The sequence below is a fragment of the Rhipicephalus microplus genome, chromosome 1, assembly GCF_043290135.1.
Source record: "Rhipicephalus microplus isolate Deutch F79 chromosome 1, USDA_Rmic, whole genome shotgun sequence".
Lineage (NCBI taxonomy): Eukaryota > Metazoa > Arthropoda > Arachnida > Ixodida > Ixodidae > Rhipicephalus > Rhipicephalus microplus.
In genome coordinates, this window is record NC_134700.1 from 56883854 (window position 1) to 56903475 (window position 19622).

The 19622-nt window shown below is 46.5% G+C and overlaps 1 protein-coding gene across 4 annotated transcripts in view; it reads right to left on the bottom strand.

Annotated features, from left to right (window-relative positions):
• LOC119178785 (polypeptide N-acetylgalactosaminyltransferase 11) overlaps nucleotides 1-19622 on the bottom strand; it is a 225943-nt gene that overhangs the window by 120108 nt on the left and 86213 nt on the right. For all 4 annotated transcript variants that reach the window (XM_037430033.2, XM_037430032.2, XM_037430031.2 and 1 more), the window contains exon 9: nucleotides 12755-12872. In XM_037430033.2, coding sequence (XP_037285930.2) covers nucleotides 12755-12872 — 118 coding nt within the window. The remainder of the gene's footprint in view (nucleotides 1-12754; nucleotides 12873-19622) is intronic.

Consider the following 19622-nt stretch of genomic DNA (forward strand, 5'->3'; position numbering starts at 1 on the left):
TTCTTCCATACCGTCCTGACGCATCCGAATGCCCATCTGTGTCCAAAGCTGCCCAAAAAGCGAAAGAGTGCCATGAACTCGCACGCACCTTTACGTCACAAGAACAGCAGCGCCAGAAAGAAAACAACGTCGACTCTTCACGAAGCCACAGTTATTCCCCGGGATCGCTTGTATGGCTGGCTGTTCCTTACCAAACACCAGGCCTTTCCTCAAAACTCGTCCCGAAGTACGAGGGCCCTTACCGCATTTTGAAGCAAACCTCGCCAGTGAATTTTCTCATTGAACCACTTTCTCCATCTGATGACATGCGCCGGCGTGGACGTGACATCGTCCACGTCGCCCGCCTTAAGCCATATCATAGCCCTCTGCCTCCAGACTCTTAGGTAGCCAGAATGGCTCTTTTTCGGCAGGGGAAAATTGTGAAGAAGAAAACGCATCGTTGGCAAGCAACATCGCCATCGCTTGGGTACTGAGTTTTGGGCTTCTCTCGCTCGCCTCATGATCGTCGCTGGCATCTGCTTGACCGTTGCTCTGTCCCGATCGTGTTTTCAACGTAGGGCCACCGTCGCAACACACGCCAATAAATCCCTTTGCAAGTCTTTCAGTTCATTACCGTTCATGAAACGGCTTTAAACGCGCGACATGAACGACTTCAGGTCGCAATCGGCGCCGTTGAGAGTTCGTGATGCCGTCGGGGACAACTTGGTTGTCGATTGGGCTGAGACGTCATACTGCCCTGTATGGTCAGAAGTATCGTCGCAGAAGTTTTTCACTGTGTCCATGTGGGCGTATCGGCGTCCATACCCAAACACATTCACTGCGCTGGTATTCCACAAAGCGTCGTCGAAGATTGTAACGGCGGCGGTCGGTCATCTGCTGATTCATGGTGCGTAGGAGATCGAGTTGACGGGCTTCTTCAGGGCGCTGAAGATAGAGGGTGAGGTCGAGGTTTTTTTCGTCAGCGACGTTAGGCAGCATTGCGTCGAGCGTCCTTGCCGGGGTTTCTTCCATAGACCAACTTGTACGGTTGCATCTGCGTCGTCTCCTGCACGGCTGTGTTGTATGCGAAGGTCACGTACAAAAGGATAGCGTCCTACGTCTCGTGTTCAATGTCGGCGTACAAAGCCAGCATGTTAGCAATTGTCTTGTTTAGGCGCTCTGTGAGACCATTTGTGTGTGGGTGGTAGGCAGTGGCTTGTCTGGCTACGCCTCAAAATCGCTTGAGTCAAATCAGCAGTAAAAGCTGTACCTCTATCGGCGATGAGAACCTCTGGGGCGCCATGACGAAGGATGATATTCTCAACGAAGAACTTCGCTACCTCTTCGGCGCCACCTTTTGGTAGTGCCTTTGTTTCGGCGTAGCAGGTGAGGTAGTCAGTAGCTGTGATGATCGATTTCTTTCCCGAATTTAATGTCGGGAACGGCCCCAGTACATCCATCCTTATTTCTTGGAACAGTCAGGGAGGTGGTTAGAACGGCTGAAAAAAGCCTGCTGGCCTTGTCATTGGTATCTTGTGTCGCTGACACTCTCAGCATGTTATCACGTATTGAGCGACAACGAGGTAAGACGCGGGCAGTAGTATTTTTCTTGTATCCTTGCGATCCTGCGGGAAACACCAAGGTGTCCTGCCGTTGGATCATCGTGCAGGCCCTGGAGGAGTTTTACTCGCAGAGGTGAAGGTACCACAAGAAGGTACTAGGCTCGAAGGGGCGAAAAGTTCTTCTTTTGGAGAAGGCCGTTTCGCAGTGAAAACGACGTAAGTAGCTGTTTGAATACGTTAGGAACAACGGAGGTCCTGCCCTCGAGGGATTCGATTAGGCTCCTAAGTTCCAGGTCAGCTCGCTGGCATTCATCGAAGTTGTCGGCAGTTATTGTTCCCAAGAAGCAGTCGTTCAGGTCTTCGAGCTGTGGTGGGTCGACGGGGGCTCCCGACTGGCAGTCGGGGTCGGAGTGTTTTCTGCTGGACTTGTAAATGACGGTAATGTCATATTCTTGAAGTCTCAGGCTCCAACGGGCAGGGCGACCTGAAGGCTCCTTCAATTTAGCTAGCCAACACAAGGCGTGATGGTCGCTCACAACTTTGAAAGGCCTGCCGTAGAGGTAAAGAAGAAACTTTAACGTCGCCCAGATATTGGCAAGGCACTCCTTTTTTGTTGTGAAATAATTCCTTTCTGCCTTGAATAGCAACCGGCTAGCGTAACTAATAACCCTTTCCAGTCCATCAGTGCTCTGCACAAGGACGGCGCCGAGCCCTACGCTGCTTGCGTCAGTGTGCACTTCTGTTTCGGCGTTTTCGTCGAAATGCACGAGTATCAAAGGCGATTGCAGGTGTCGTTTTAGTTCCCAAAATGCTTTCTCTTGTGAGGTTTCCCACTTGAATTCGACGTCAGCTCTCGTAAGGTTAGTGAGTGGCTAGGCGATGCGGGCAAAGTTTTTGACGAAGCGCCTGTAATAGGTGCACAGGCCGAGAAATCGATGCACCGCCTTCTTGTCTTCGGGCAGTGGAAAGTCAGCGATGGCGGCTGTCTTCTGCGGATCAGGTCTTACTCTGAACTTGCTTATCACGTGACCCAAGAACAAAAGTTTCCCGTATGCGAAGCGGCTCTTTTCTGGCTTCAGGGCGAGTCCGAAAGCCCCAAAGGCTTGAAGTACAGCTTCATGGCGCCAAAGCTGCTCGTCGAAGCTTGAGAAAAACACGACAACGTCGTCCAAGTAAATGAGACAAGTCTGCCACTTCAATCCCGCCAGCACTGTGTCCATAATGCGTTGAAAAGTCGCAGGTTCCGAGCAAAGATTGAAAAGCATGACCTTGAATTCCAAAAAGCCGTCTGGTGTTAAAAATGCAGTCTTTTTTCAGTCTCTCTCCGCTACATCTGCCAATAGCCTGTGTTGAGGTCCATCGATGAAAAGTATTTGGCGCTATGAAGCCGATCAAGGGCGTCGTCTATTCGAAGGAGAGGGTACACATCCTTCTTCGTTATCTTGCTGAGTCGACGATAGTCAATGCAAGAGCGTAGTGTTCCATCCTTTTTCTTCACCAACACTACCGGTGACGCCCATGGACTCTTTGAAGGCTGGATAATGTCGTCGCGGAGCATTTCGTCGACTTGTTTCTCTATGGCCTCACCTTCTTGCGTCGAAACTTTGTGCGGACTTTGATGGAGTGGCCTGGCATTTTCTTCTATTACGATTCGATGTTTCGCGACAGGGGTCTGTCGAATTCTCCATGACTACGAAAAACAGTTCTTCTAATTCAGGAGCAGGTTTTCGAGCTGCTCTTGTTTATGCCTCGGAAAGCTTGGACTAACGTCGAAAACCGGTTAAAGGACTTGAGTCATCGGAGTATATTCAATAGAATTGGTGACGATAAAAGCATTGCTGGCTTCCAGTATTTCTTTGATCTAGGCAACAATCGTAAATTTGCTCAAATGCTTGTATTCTCTGCTGAAGTTTGTGAGCATCACTCTTGTGTTTCCTCCTCACAGCTCAGCTATTCCTCTGGCGACGCAAATTTCGCAGTTGATCAAGAGGTGTTGGTCACCTTCAACGACGCCTTGCACGTCTGTCGATTCTTGAGTGCCGACGAAAATGCTGACACTGGAACAAGGAGGAATGGTGACTTGGTCTTCCAGCACATTCAGGGTGTGCCTTCCTGACGACATGTGTGGCGACGGTGCTTTTTCTGTGGATAGTGTAATCGACTTTGTTCTCAGGTCGATGACGGCACCATGGAGGCTTAAGAAGTACATACCAAGGATGACATCTCTCAAGCAATGCTGCAGTACAACGAAGCTTGCAGGATAAATATTACGGTTAAGAGTGACTCTGGCTGTGCAGGTTCCTGCTGGCGTAACTAGGTGGCCTCCAGCTGTACGAATTTCGGGGCCTTCCCAAGTTGCCTTAACTTTCTTTAACATCGCGGCGAATGTCCCACTAATGACGGAATAGTCGGCTCCAGTGTCAAGGAGAGCTGTGACGCTGTGGCCGTCGACGAGGATGTCGAGGTCGCTAGTTCGTCTCCTCGTGGTGCAGTTAGATCGCGGTGTCGAATCTCGGCTACGAAGGTATGTACCGCTGCTTCAACGTTGCGTCATGAAGTGGTCTTATGGCCCAAAAGTTTTGATGTCAGGGCAACATTGATGTTGCGGCGGGTTCTTGAGGTTTCGTCGCGGCAGCGGCGGAGGATCTTCGGCAGTTCGTCGTACAGCAACTGCACCTCCAGCGGTTGCTGCCCTTAGTTTCCCGGATAAGAGCTAGAAGACCGACTCCAGGTTGGGCCAGTGTACGGCCGCTGGTGAGGCAACATGTAGCGGCCAGGCGATGATGAACGAGAAGATTCTCGGGGTGTCCACTGCGCTGCTGCAAGATAGTCGGCGATGTCGCAAGGTTTTTCTCCCCGCTGCAGACGTTGCGCGTCTACAGCAAAACCACGCAGTCCCATCTGACGGTACTGGCAGCGCCGGTAGGTATGGCCAGCTTCTCCGCAATGGCAGCAGAGCGGTCGGAGGTCGAGGGCACGCCACACGTCGGTTTTTCTCTGAGAGTTGCGCTGACCTGCGGATGGCCAGTATGGCATCGGCAGCGGCAGTGGCTGGCAGCGTAACTGCGACGCTGCGGCCTCTTGACGTGGGGGTGGATGGGGAGCGTAGCATTGGGTTGCAGCAGCATAGCTTATCGCTTGCGGCTGCAGAGCTTCGGACATTCCAAGCGATTGCCGAACTTCTTCACGGACGGTGTCGGCAATCAAATACACTTCAGGCTGAGACGAAGACAACAGTTTCCGTAGCTCCTCCCGCACGATCTGTCGGATGGTCTCACGCAGGTCGTTCGTGCTGAGGGCATGGGCTTCAGTGTAGTTGGCGGTTGAAGAGCGACGGTCATACTGCTTTGTGCGCATCTCAAGAGCCTTCTTGATTGTAGAGGCCTCGGTGAGGAATTCTTCAACCGTCTTGGGCGGGTTGCAAACAAGTCCCGCAAACAACTTTTGCTTCACGCACCGCATGAGGATGCAGAGCTTTTTGTCTTCAGCCATGCAAGGATCGGCGAGCCGAAAGTGTTTTGTCATCTCTTCTGTGAAGATGGTTTGATTGATTGATTGATTGATTGATATGTGGAGTTTAACGTTCCAAAACCATCATATGATTATGAGAGACGCCGCAATGGAGGGCTCCGGAAATTTTGACCACCTGCTGTTCTTTACCGTGCTCTCAAATCTGAGCATAGGGGCCTACATTTCCGCCTCCATCGGAAATGCAGCCGCCGCGGCCGGGATTCGATCCCGCGACCTGCGGGTCAGCAGCCGAGTACCTTAGCCACTAGACCACCACGGCGGGGCTTCTGTGAAGATGGTGATATTTTCGTTGGGTAGCTGCACCCGGGTGTCAAGCAAAGCAGCGGCTCATTCATTGCGAGCGACACTCGTGAAAGTTTCCTGGAATGCGCCGCGAAAGAGATTAAAAGATCCCAGTGCATAATCCCGATTCTCATACCAAATCCTCGCCGCGTCTTCCATATAGAAAGAGATGTGGCGAAACCTTTCTTCGGAGTCTCACTGGTTCAAGGCGGCCACTCGGTCATAGGTTTCCAGCCAGGTTTATGGTTCTTCAAATGAGGATCCGTAGAAGATTGGTGGCTACCTTGGCTGCTGCATTACGAGCATGGCGGGCGTCGGTACAGGGGCTGTCATAGTGGTCGCAGTAGTAGCAGTAGCCTTCGGCTTCCGAGTATTATCGAGTAGAGCCCCGTACTCCGGAAGTAGCCCCTGTTGTCGCCGGCTTGTTCGCAGGTCGAATTTGGCGGGGATGTGTGCTTCACGGTTGGGGCTTGGCTCTCGACTGCAGGGGGGCGTTCGGTACATGGACAGAAAACACCTCCACCAGATGTCACGGGGTCATGACGTGGACCAAGGGAGCAGACTGCAGGTGAAATATTAAACTGTTTATTCAGGCCGAACATCTGGCCATGTAAAAAGAAAGTCAACTTATACCAAGGCACTGGCACTGATATCGGCGAGCAAAGTGTCGACCATCGATCAACTGACGAGCAGCGAAGCGTGACGGCATATATACACTCGCCATCGAACATTCTAGCGTTATCGCTAGCGGCGACGTAGATTCCAGAATAATCTGAAATGCCCCCGACGTGGGCGTAATCTCAACAAAATGATCTACGACAGCCCTGAAGCTTCTCGAACAATGTAAGCGTGGTTTGTGCTGAGAATCGCATACAGCGTAACGGGGTGATATGAAAACTTGAGGAAGGACGTGGCACTATCGAGCAATGGCAGTGCCCATGCTTACTGAACAGCGGTGCTTTCTCGTGGTGCCAACGCGTGTTTTAGACTTCGTCAACTTATTCTCAGGTTCTGAAAATGCATCAAAATGTTAAAGATTGTGTTTACTGTATAGCAGTAAATATCTTAGCCTGAAATCGCATGGTGAAATTTCGTTCAAGCGGGACAGCAGAAGAAAAAGTATTGGTTGTTGTGACGACAATATCTGTGCATTGACTCCTACGGACTGCTGAATTTTTTTTGTTGTTGTTGTAGTGGGAATTTCGTTGAAGTGGCGTTCGTTGTAGCGGGGTTTGGTTGTAAAAAAAGTTGTCCTAGTTGCGCAGTCCTCGTCCAAGGTTCAAGCCAGGCAGGACTTTGGAGTGGACAAAAAAAGATGTGCATCGCTGAAGAGGCTACAGCGTGGGACGACAACCGGGGAATTTCGATTGTGCACTTTTTTAAGAAGTGCGGCATATCCAGTGTGCTTGATGGTACCAAGGATTACGCACTGTTTGAAGACAGTCACAAAGAAGTCAGCGACGAGGGAAGCAGCAACAGCGACTGGGAATGAGCGCAGTATCGGTAAGTGCGGCATCTTTATGGTGCAAATTACTAGAATCAGCGGAGAAAAAATAACGACAAAGAAACACACAACAAGACTAGTGGCTTGAGAATTGAAACTTGAGCACGTTGGTACATATCCATCTTGACTTTAAGGGGGGACATGGGTCTTTAAAATTTTTTTTCTGTTTTTGGCTCAATCTTGACCAAACCTCACCATCTTGGACAGTTTTTCATGCTGATTTCAAATATGTAATTGTTTCTGAAATAGCTTCAGTAGATAAAAAGATATTAACATCAAAAAATTAATTAATTATGCACTTCATTGGGGGCTTTTCGGCAACTTAATCAAGCCAGATCCAAAAAATAAATGCATAGCCCCAATGCTGAGGGCTTTCTGTATGGGGTGATGCCATTTTTATTAATTTTTAGGCATTATATAGATAAGAAAACAGACCAGCACTTACAATAGATATTCTGTTCAATTTTCGCTCATTACTGTCCATAATTGTAATTAACAGTATGCTTCTAGAGTAATCAAAATAGCATCACCCCATAGGTAATGTTATTACAAATAAAATGATACCAAGTTTGTCATTCTCAATCAACAGTAACATATAAGAAAAACCCCTAAGGTTTAGTGTGGTGCACAAAAACATCGAACTGAGAAAAACGCATTTAAAGTTTCTAATAACTGTAACTTTTGCTAAAGTGAAGCTAGAGCAATAAAAATGGCACCGTTGTATAGCTCTACATTATGTGAGTATGGCTGTACTAAATGTGTCAATGCACCTTCCCAAAATATTTGCCACAGCTCATTTAAAAACTGTGTACTGGCCGTTGAATCAGTATAAGGAACCCAGTCTACAACTTTGTGGCTGTTCTAGTGCACTGAAAACCAAAGGAAGACACATGTTATATATAAAAACATCGCCCTTTTATACATAAAACACTATTTCAAGTAAAACACACATTTTTGTCCCAGACATCCTTACAATTCTACAGCAAGCCAGGGCTGTATGCAGTGTCTCTTGCAGGCTTATGTCGCTTTGCAAGTGTTGCCTTTGTTGAACTGCTCGGCAGGTGCTCCCTCCGCGATTTGTGATCCAACGTCGTGTCGACACGACCTTTAATGGTTCCAGTAGTGCCGGATGACGATCCGCTGACGTGATGATCCGACGAAGTGCTGCAGCTGGGCCAAATAGAGTGCACCGCTTCGGCAGGCATTCGCGCCAGCGAATCGTCGTCTGAATGTGCTGCCTCGGCAATAACAGGCACTTGCGCCAGCGAGTCGTCGTCTGAATGTGCTGCCTCCGCAATAACAGGCATTTCCGACAGCCCGTTGTCGTCAGAATGCGCTGCCTCGGCCATCTCCGGCGTTCTCGGCGGCGCGCAGGCCGCTCCCTTCTGCCGCGCATTCCACGCTCGCTTTTGTTTCCTGCCGAAAGCTTGACGAGTGTTCTTCTTCAGGCGAGCTTCCCAAGCCATGCCGGCGAAATGCAGAAAGACGTGTACGTTGGCGACGTCGGTACACGAGCGGGTAGCAGACGAGATAACACGCACGAGAGCAGGCGCCGACGGAGCAAAACCAAAAAAAAAAAAAAAAAAAGAGCGAGCAACCGTGGCCGCGCCGCCGCGCCAGCCAATGGTAAGCGCGAGACGGGGGGGCTCGCCGGCGCGCCACGCTCTAGCCAATCAGCGGTCCGGCAGACGGCTTCGCAAAACCGGGGAGGGCAGTCGTTGTGTTGGAGCTACGCCATTTTGAGAGCCCGCAAAAAGCGCACAAAGGAACGAGCTTCAAAACAAGCCCAAGATGGCGCCGATCCGCCGGCTGCTTCACTGGCGGCGCGCGGGAAGTTCGAACAAATTTTCTGTTTTGCGGGTTGTTTTGCGACTCCCGTGATGGTTTGAAAATAGATTTTAACCTATTTTTTTATCGAATTTAGCGTTAATAATTTGAGGAGAGGTGCTTATAGGTTCAAAGATTCGAAAAATGTGTTTTTCTCAAAATCAATTTTTTGGCCATTTTTTACTTTTCTAAGACCCGCGTCCCCCCTTAACAGTGCACTAAGGGATGAGGCCAAAGAAAAGAAGGTGCACAACACAGCCACAACACAGGCGCCCATGTTGTGCACCTTCTTTTCATAGTCCTCGTCCCTTAGCGCGCTATTAAAACCAAGATGAAGGTCTCGCGGCTGTATGTTTTCAAGTTACTTGCATCATGAACCAAGTGCTTTGTTTCACCTTTATGTCCAATAAATTTTTTTCTCTTTGTGAATGCTGTCTTCATTGCTTCGTTCAGCCTACATTTGAGGTAAGTTTTTTTTTTTTAGTGAAAGCTGGCATTAGATCAAAACTCCGGTCACGCACAATTGCTTGCCGCCGCCGCCGGTGTCCGTAACTGCATTATGCGAAATTCGAAAAAAAAACCTAGCCTCAATGACACACACAGTGGGGCTCAAACCCGGTATAAGACCAGTCACTTCTGTGTAGCTTATGCGAACAAGTGCCATGAATCACGATAGGCGAGAAAATCACGCAGGCACCGTATAGTAATGTCACAAACAGTCCCAAAGGCATTAAAAATCCGAGACGAAGAATTTCATGTGCACATCACGGGCCACAAGCGAAAGGTTGGCGGGCCATGTGTGTGAGACCCCTGCCTTAGCTGTGCCAATAGCAAACTTGCGGCTGCAAAGCGAATTTGAATATTCAAGTGTCATGGCTATGTGGATTGCATATCTTTAAAATATTTATCAAATATTTTTCAAATATAGTTAGAAGCAAAATTCAAATAGCAAGATGCTATTTCCTTCTCCTCTTTCAACTTCTCTGGATGCCTAACCCAAGTGGCAGATGACGTTGTGCTCCCTTCAAGTTAGGAGTTCCAAATCTGCCTTGTAGACATCAACATACAAAAACATTTGAAATTTGGGATACAAAAAAAATCATTGGCGTCCAATTTTTCAGACTTCCTGCCTGAATTTCAGCTCTAACGGAGCATTAACTGAGCCCATACCTCTGCCACATATATAATCTCAATGTTGGAACTAGCATTTTCTTGAGTCAATGCATAAGCGACCATAATGAAGCCTGAAAGAAAGCTTTACTGCAATACGAGAGTGTGACGATGCAAAGCATTTAAAATCAGGAGAGGCGACTTTCAATTTGCTTTTTCCATCTTCCTGTGCTGCCCTCTGGCATATTGATAGGCGTTGGCAGGGGCCTGGAGAACTGGCATAGCTAGAACGAATGCCTCCGAGACCAGGAGTTGTTTTATGACTTCTCAGATAGGGAAGGGCGCATGCGCTGTGTAATTGCGGAAAAGGTGGATTAGACGTTGACATTGTTTTTGAAAAGTTTGACCGTAGCGGAGACTGAAAGCCAGCTTTGCCACAATACAACACTGTTGTAACGTGAAGCATAATAAAGACCTGAAGACGTCACTTTCAGTCGCGTGTTGAGGTGCATTTGTCTTTGGGAACTTTGAATAGTAAAAATTCCATTGCAAAATAATTATCAAAGAGTATTAAAAATAATCAAAATTTTGAATATTTTCACACCTCCAATTAAACCCTAACACCTCAAATAAAACAGAACTGCAATATAATTCAACATATAGATAAGTGCTAACACAGAATAAGCCCTTCTGGAGGTACTATTACCTCTGCAATGTCTCTCGAAATTATAAAAGGTGATTATTTTACTATTTCTTCTTTTAAAGCTGTGTCAAAGGCATCACAGTAAATCTTTATTCCTCACACAAACTTGCTTTTCGAATGCATGAACAGTGGAAATTTTGCATTCTACAAACAGTGTGGTTGTGCTCCCTATGAATTAGAAGTTCAGAATATGCCTTGTAGACGTCAACATACAAGAACATTTGAAATACTGGATGCTAAAAATCTTCCGTGTCCCGGACTGACGAGATTTTTCATTCTAGAAGCAGTGTGGTATTGTATTTTCATCAACGAATGTCAGAAGGTATACTGTAAATGCTGAGTGAAGAGTAAACCAACTATGTTTGCAGGGGGCACTTGGTCAGTGCTGGACTGAAATTAAAGCTGACTGCGGGAGAGCAGCAAAAAATTTAAAAATGCCAATCTATGTTTCTAATCAGATGCTTTATTTATTTACAAGACAAGAGAATTTCATAAACAACATTATATATGCATACACCTGTTCTTGTGGTTCTTTTTACACAAACGATGCTGGTCCCAAAAAAAAAAAAAGTGCCCACATGAGAGAAGAGGGGAACTTTTTCAGTCTTTGACGCTTATTTCAGATCTCTCGAAAATGGAAGGGGGCACTTGCTGGGCATTTTAGGTCAGTGGTATGCTTTACTGCAGGGTAATTAACTATTTCCATCAGTGTTATTCACTGCATTAACAAGCTGCCTTGTGGTGGACCAATCTGCTATGAAAAGTGATTTCGCACAGGTGGGTGGAATAAAACACTTTCTTTACAAAGAATAAAAAAAGGTGGTGGCACTTGGCTACACTTGTGTAGAGAGTGTAGGCAACAAAAAATTTCCTCAGTTTAACAAAAAAGCATCAAGAGCAAGATTTTATGTCTTTGCTACATAATATTGCAAGGAAGGACCCGCACGTTCACCACAAATATGTTACGTAAAATGAGACGGGACGTGAATATTTGCCAGAGTATTGACACCGATGAAATCGGAGCGCAGCACAGAGCGGGCAACCCAGTCCTCTTCGTCATCCTCTGTCCACAGAATGGTTCACCCTTCATGCGATAGCTACGTAGCAATATATTATACCTGTACCATGACCCCTTACCTACCATGGCAACTGCGTAAGTTTTTTTTTTTTTTTTTCAAAGCTTTTCAAGCACTGGTGTAGTGCTGTGGTAGAACAATGGACCACTGCACAGAATACTTGGAGTCAATTCTGGCTTGAACTTTAATTTTCATCAGATTTCTATTAAACTTACTAAGATCGCCTGGGTTTTCGCACCACATGCCACATTATTTAAGGTTAGCACTCCAGGCTTCTAGTTAGATGTGAACATTGTGAGGGTGCTGACACCCCCCCTGTAAAGTTGTCTGTGCCGTGTGGCGCACGTGTCTCGCCCCAAGGCCGCATTTCGGGTGACGACCGCCGGGTGATAGATGGCGTTGTGTTCGCGTTGAGTACCACTGTTGGTAGAGTGGTAGCGCCAGCGGTGACCCCTGGCAGAGGCGAGCCTTGGTGGCGGGCGAGAGTTGAGGGAGCCTCTTCTGCGCGCGGCGGCTGCCGCAAACGGTTGTCTCTTGCGGTGGGTCTGCCGTGGACGGCACCGCGGGCCGCCTGCGGTAGGCCCACGTGGTGAGTCAAGCGTTGGCGACGCCGCGTTGGGTGTGTTAGTTTGTTTGTCATGTTGTGTGCTCTTGTGTTATATTGTTTGAGTGTTTGGTACTTTGGTGTAATGATGACTTAGCGTGTTGTTAACGATTGATGTACCGATTCGGCGGACGATATCGTCGTTCAAAAGTAGTTGAATAAATGTATGTTGTTTGGTTTGTACCGACCGCGTCTTCTGTGTCTATTCACTCCAAGAGCGTGGCGTGGTGCTCGCTCGCTACGTCGAGGCCCCACCACAGAATGCCTATACACTACCACCCCACAACATCAAGAGACAAAAGGCAGATTGCCGATGAGGCAATCAGGAGTTTAAAAAAAAGAAAAACTGTTTTTGTAACAGATGGCAGAAATGCCTTCACATATACTGACTCAGCTCCAGTCTCACTGACATATAAAAGTTCATTGTTTGGCATGTTGGCATGCTGTGACGGAAATTGACATCTGGGTAAGGAATCCTGCTGAGCCTTAATGTTGCTGGAGCAGCCCATAAATGATCGATTCCTACGTGCATGACATGCTGCATCACTCGACACATCTTTGTTACGTGCTGCTCACCCGGAAAGAGATCTCCAGGTTCTCGCCACCCCAGATGTCCATGCCATCATCGTACTCGCCCAGCTCGTGGAAGTACCGTCGATCCATGGCAAACAGGCCGCCAGCCATGGTTGGTGAACTGCACGAAGGCGTATGAGCCAGCTTCACATTCCGTACAAGAAGACAAAAAACTTGGCCACTGGCTGCACTCATGTAAGATCTGCAATGACCAAGTCTGCAATAAGCCTTGGTGCTTTGATAGGTGGATAGCAAAATCATAGCTCACGCAAAGGATTGTGGGCAACGGCGCCCGTTTGCATCGACTTCCGGTTCGAGATGCCGTGCCGCCGTATGTGCATTCTTGCCAGTGCTGACGCTTTCTGCGAGTTCCACCCAGAACTCACGCTGCCCCTTTTTCACAAATTGCTGCATAATGCTTTGGAGAGCAATGCCATTTAGTTTAATAATAAATGCACTCACTATGAGACAGTTATAACTTTGCGAGCATTCATTTCTTCATTTAACCGGCAAGCACCTCCAGACACATGCTTTTTGTTTTGCTGTACAAGGTGTTATCGTGTCTCTTTTGCCGTATACAATCATTTTCACGAAACATTTGTCCATTTGTTTTTATGCTGATTACCCACCAAATTATTTATTTTCTATTGTGTTACAAAGACAACATCCCCGGTTCAATATAGTAAATGGCAATAGTAAACTGTTTCTTACATTAAAAAATAAAATTTGCCCATAGTTTGCTTGCTTTTTTACACCTTTCCATCTTGCTAACGAGAGATCTCTTTCCCTCATGCACTCAAACATTGTGTTTGAATATATGCGAAATTCTCTCTGCACAACATACATAACAAAGCCTATCCACACTTTATGCTTGCAAGTCTGACACAATAAAGACACCATACCATGCTACTTTTTGTATTAAAATCTACTTCGATCGTTTCACGTTCCACGATACCATTATTAGAGCGTTCGTTTTGTCCTGTGGGGCTTTAATGCATTGAGCGGTTTCCATAAATTTTACAGAGTTCTCATACTTATGTTGCCGTCGAACATAAGTTGACATTTAGCAGCATGTGCCCATAAGTGTGAGTTACTTTGAAGTGGTCACCGTTTGTGCTCGAAAATAATGAATCGAGGTGGTTCTGCAAAAGATTACGGCATGCATCAAAGCATATTAGCATTATGTGTTTGAAACGCGCCTCTTACTGTTGTTGGCATTTGCCCATCTCCGCTTCTCGCTTCATTCTCTGAAATGCGCAAAATAATGTCTATCCATTTGCAAATAAAAAAAAGAACATAATCACTGAATAAGCGGCAACAAACGCATCACAGAATTTCACGTTTCCTCCCCGATCACACTGTGGAGTATGCACCTTGAAGCAGCAAAGGGATAAGGCTCGAACCGTAAGTACCATGGCAGACAACGCACCATTTTGCTATTCACCCATTCCAGCTACACCGTACATGCAGCATGTCTACTTGAATGGAAATTGTTTTAAACTATGGTGAATGCAGAGTGACAGACAAGCAAAGTTCTTCTCACAAGAAATAACATGATTATAAACATAAACCATAATAACAGCAGCAGGATGACATGCTGTGCACTGAGTTGTCACTGCCAGCTGCAACATATCAATTGCCCACTAACTTCTTCAATACGCAGTATCACAGTCGCTGGATAAAAAAGAAGGGGCGGTCTGTTGCAACAATTCGCCATCAATGGGCGAGCGACAACACTTTGTGTTACAATGTAGTTGCATGAGGACTTGTGCGTGATCGTGTGCTTTTTCATGTGCTTTCTCGTGCTTTTTTTTGTGTGCAATCGTGTGTGGCGGGCAGTTTGCCCCATGTTTCCTGTGCTCGAGTACGATTTTTCAGTGTGCGCATGTGGCAGACGTTTTTTTTAGTGGTGTGACGTCTCGAAGCTGTTGTGTGCTGCTGAGCAGCTCGAACATGAAAAAAGATGCCACTGTGAAATACAACGTATTCCCCTGCACTCTACAGTGTGGAAACGCGTATGGGGATGTGCATGATTCATAACAGAGCACTTACTTTTGTCACAAATGAGTGCTGAATCAGACGTGCGCCGCCACCTCCAGACAACAGCATCAAATCACCGTGCCAACTTCACAGGCGCACGCAACGTAACAAGAAAACAAGTATCAAAAGGCGTCCAGGGCACGCCCTTGCCCTCTACACACGCGATAGCCACACAGATTGGGAGAAATTGCGACATTAAAGCGGGGCCTCTATTGGGGCAACTGTTTTCGCAGACGAACCGGCGATACAAAATCCTTTCTCCTGGTTGTCTCCGTGGTACATGCTACACGCCGTTCAATTATTTAGAATGTTCCAAAACGGGGAAGGATGCAAACTAGTGGTGACGGAGGGTAGGATGGGTGGTAAACTAGGTCAAAAAGAAGTGATGTTAAAGCGGTCTGAGTGAGCTGTGTAGTGCGGTCAGTCGATTTTGAAGAATCAACTGATGCCATTATGGAAATACTGTTTTGAAGAGTGTCACCGAGATGAAGCTCAGTTTGCTTCAGTGTTTCCTTAAAGAGGAATATTCGGAGAACCATTCGAATAATTGAGAAGTGCACATATGTGGTGAATATTGAAGGCCTGTAAGTGTTTTTGCACAGTTTTTAATATGTGAGATCGCATTTGTAGCACAGTAAGTTCATTCCCATTGTTTTAAATACCCTCTAAGTGATTTAGTGAGTTGTAATTGATACCTGCCAAGTGTGCAAGTTTGTGTGATGCTCGTACTGCCGTTACTAAGAATATGTTTTGTTTGTGTTGCAAAATCTTGGTTTTAACCCGGTCTTTGGACCACAACCGACGCTGCTTGTGCACTAGAAGGACCTACATTTAAATTGTGCGTACTTTCGCGGTGCGTTTTGGTGGGCCGATACGTCTGCTCTTGGAATCAGCTCGGCGATGACCTCCCCATGAACAGTGATCCTTTTCATTTCAGGTGAGTCAAATAGGCAGCATTCATGGAAAGTATTGAGGCCCACTTTACAGAAGATTGGCCCTCCTAGCACAAACTTTATACATATGAGGTGTAATAAGTACTTCTAATGATAATTCAGAATCGAATCTGTGATTTACAACTACAAAAGGGCTTATTTACGGCCGTATAGGAGTCACTGTCACACATAGCAATACATGCGAAAGCGTTTTTCCTGGGATGTGTTCTGGCACCAGAGCAGGAGCAAGGTGAACTGTGCCCGGGACGCCGCTTTGGTGGCACGCAACAGGTCACAATGGTCGCACCGGGGCAGTACACTGAAATGTTGACATGCCCATATAGACCAAGCTCTTGCGAGAATCCAGAATTGAGCGGTCAAGGTGCCAAATGAATCTTGAAACTCTCTATATGGCACACCCGTGCCCAGTAAAGCAGGTGACACTCACAGTACAATCACAGGAGCTACAATATTCATTGATACTCTGCTCTGCAGGTGAAATTCATCAGCATTTATCCAAGACATATAGTACACACTGCCTGTGTCTAGCGATAACGCATGTAACAGTTTCAACCAGTGAAACCTCTACACAATGAAAATGAAGACAATCCTTTTCCCCCCTCACTGTCTTTGCAGTTGCCCTATCCTCCTTCAATTAGATTGTAGGAAAGTGCACGAAGGTAAGCGAATCAGGTTAAGCCTTCAAGAAGACTTGTCGAAACAGTTCAAAACCCCTGTTCACAGATTTCTTCACTGAAAACAAGACGACACACTGCTGATAATGGTGGTGTCTGTTTTTAAACATTAGCCATGCATCTGTTGAAAGAATGGTTGAATAAAATGCACACTAGCCAACTAAACAGAACACAAAATAAGAAAATCATTGTTTTTGCGACCTATATGCTGCTCGCAATGATTGAAAGCGTGGCAGTCTTTATTGTACATGTACTGAAAGATGCAACGTGCTTGTGTACACCTCAGGGAGTGGACCCTATGTTCAATTTATCATGGTAGTAAATTGTATGCAGAAATACAAATAAATAACAGAAACGAAACTTGACTTTTTGAGGTGAAACGAAACTAAAATCAAAACAAAAACGTTTCATTTTGACCCCCTGGCTCTGTTTACCAAGTGGCAACCTAAACTTTTCACTTTTCATGGAATTGTACATTCAACAATTATTTTGTTGCTTTACAACTTCTACTACATTTTTTAAAAAACACTTCACTATGCATTATTTGGTATGCTGCAATGAAGGCTGGAGTACTTTTAAAACTGGCAAAAGCTTTGTTTCCGAGACATAAAAAGTAGCCATTTTCAGCAGTAATAAGGCTGTTATGTGAAGTGATGGGGCTTCAGATAACAGCCAGACAGACAAAAGCTGCATGTGAGTATTCGCTGGTCAAATGCACGTACTCTCATTTATTTCCCTGCAGTATTCAGTCATACGGCACTTATTGGATCAGTGGTCAACCCTCGTGCCCTCGGGTGTAAAAAATAGCAAGGGGGAGGGGGCAGTACAAACGCTGACGTTGTTTTTAAAGTCAAAGCTGTTAAGAGATCACAACAGGGGCTGCGTGTGTCCTAATTGTTCGCCGCCACTGCCACCACCAGTGTCTGCAAGTACTATCGCGCAAAATAGAAAAAAAAAATTCAGCAAATAAAGAACACCAAAGACACAATGGGATTCGAACCAGGGTCCCCTGCGTTCCAGCCCAGTATTCTACTACAAAGCCATGCCGGTGCTCGAAACTTCATTGCAAACTGGCCTTAGGCAGGCTTGATGTCGGGGAAAAAATCGCATTTGAGTAATAAAGCCTTTTGGAACAGCAAAGAAAAAACCAGGTCCATAGAATTGCATAATGAGTGCATATTGAGGGCTTATTTACGGCCGTATAGGAGTCACTGCCACGCATAGTCATCAAGCATAAATCGACATCGTCGTCAGCCACAGCATCAAAACAATTACACAAAATTTTTCGCAAGTATGCAGCTGGTACCACACTTCTCGGAAAAATGATGAAGGATGGCACAGCAGAATGCCTCCCTACTACACAATAATTATGATGATTTATGGTGTAGTGGGTATCCTGCAAGTGTGATTATAGCAGTTGCACAAAGAGTGTTTAAAAAAGGCTTTGAAAGGCCTCTCTTTCAGCTTTCGCTGGGGTTGTACTGCCTGTTCCGCGCAGGTCTGGCAGTTTTTTAGATGCGAAACAGTTCTTTGATTAGCCTCTGTAACACTGTCCCTCCATGAGAGTGACATCACTCTCTTCCTCGCCTGTCACGTGCTCACTCCACTATCGGGACCACCAATGGCTACACCGCCGACTCGTCAGTTTTGCGCGTCTAATGTATGCGTTGAAACGTGTCTGTACGTGTCACCTTTCTCTTACTTCCCCCTCTCCACCGCTCGCAACGCTCGAGCACACATCGAGTGGTAACGCTCTTTCGACTCGTTTGCCTGCGATGGAGAGAAAGCCGGAAGACGGCGCTTTTTCACCCGATGAAACTTCTGGAGATGCCATTACGCCTAACCCGGCAGTCGCTGGCGTTGCGTGGGTTAGCAAAGTCAAGCGCGTTCGTGAATGGCGGTGTCATTTAATTGAGTGAACGCTGCACCGGGTTTCGCTTCAAACCGTTCTTTCAGCACCCACGTCAATGCCCGTTTCAACCGTGTCAATGTCGTGCGCACTACTGCTGCTTCACAACCCATCACGGTTCCATTCGGGGAGATTTTTCCTTCTCTTTCATATGAAGTTAAACCTGGATATACCAAAATTGACGAATTTCCGAAAAAATTTGTTATAAAGAAAATTTCGTTATATGCAGCTTTGGTACAAAAATTTGAAAAATAAACACGCAAGTTAAACAAAAAGAGGACTGAAGGCAGAGCTAACCCAAAACACTCGCTTTACAGTAAAAAATTTCGTTATTATTATGATAGCAATTATATGGATGCTCTCGGCAGGTTTTCGTCATCGCCGCCATGTTGCATAAGTCCAAATTGATAACACGCCCCCGCGCATCGTAACTTTCGCAAGCGGGTAAAAGCGCGCGAGCGCTGCTGAAGCAGAGATCAAATGAGTCGGTCCATCCCTATCGCCTGGAAAGTGCATAAGATAACATCTCCCGCTTGTTAGAACTGCCGTCGAATGTTCAAACAGAAAGAAAACCACTCATCTTGAACGAGCATGAAACGATGCGGGGAGGGGAATCGCTCAAGTAGTAATCATGAACTTGGGTTTTAAGGGCGGTCCCGATCGCTGGCGCGCTTGCTATCTTGGCAAGTATCAGTGCAGTTTCAACGCGAAGGGACTGTGTGAAAAGAGCACTTCTGCCTGAAGCGGCCGTATTTGCCCACACCAGCGTTTTGTAGGAGTTCTGCGATATCGGATCCAAAAGAGTTGCCTGCCAGCCTTACTTCTTATAACATTACAATTTTTTGCTATCACATTCATTGCATTCCATTCAACGCGCCGTCGTGTAGTTGCCAGAACAAATAGGCTAATTGCGAAAGCTAACAGCCTGTGAACTCGCGGCACAAGACGGAAGCGCGTGACGAGTCGGCCTCCGAATATCCGTCGTGGTCTCGGAAAGTTTCCATCAACACCTAATCTGGCATCCTCTCAGGGTTGACGACACAATTATCCGAAATTAACAAAAGTCACAGTTTCGCCGCAACGGCGAAGCAACGCAATGGAAACAACTTAGAAATTACGCCGAGAACGGCAAGCAGACTTAAACGGGCAGCGCACTACTCACGCACAAATTACGCACGAAAACAAGATATACAGGACGAGAGCGAACTAACAACATTTACCGCTCGACACTTAATGTGCTGTTTAAACAAAAACGAGGCACGAAACGTTATCTTTTTGGAGAAGGGGTCCGATGA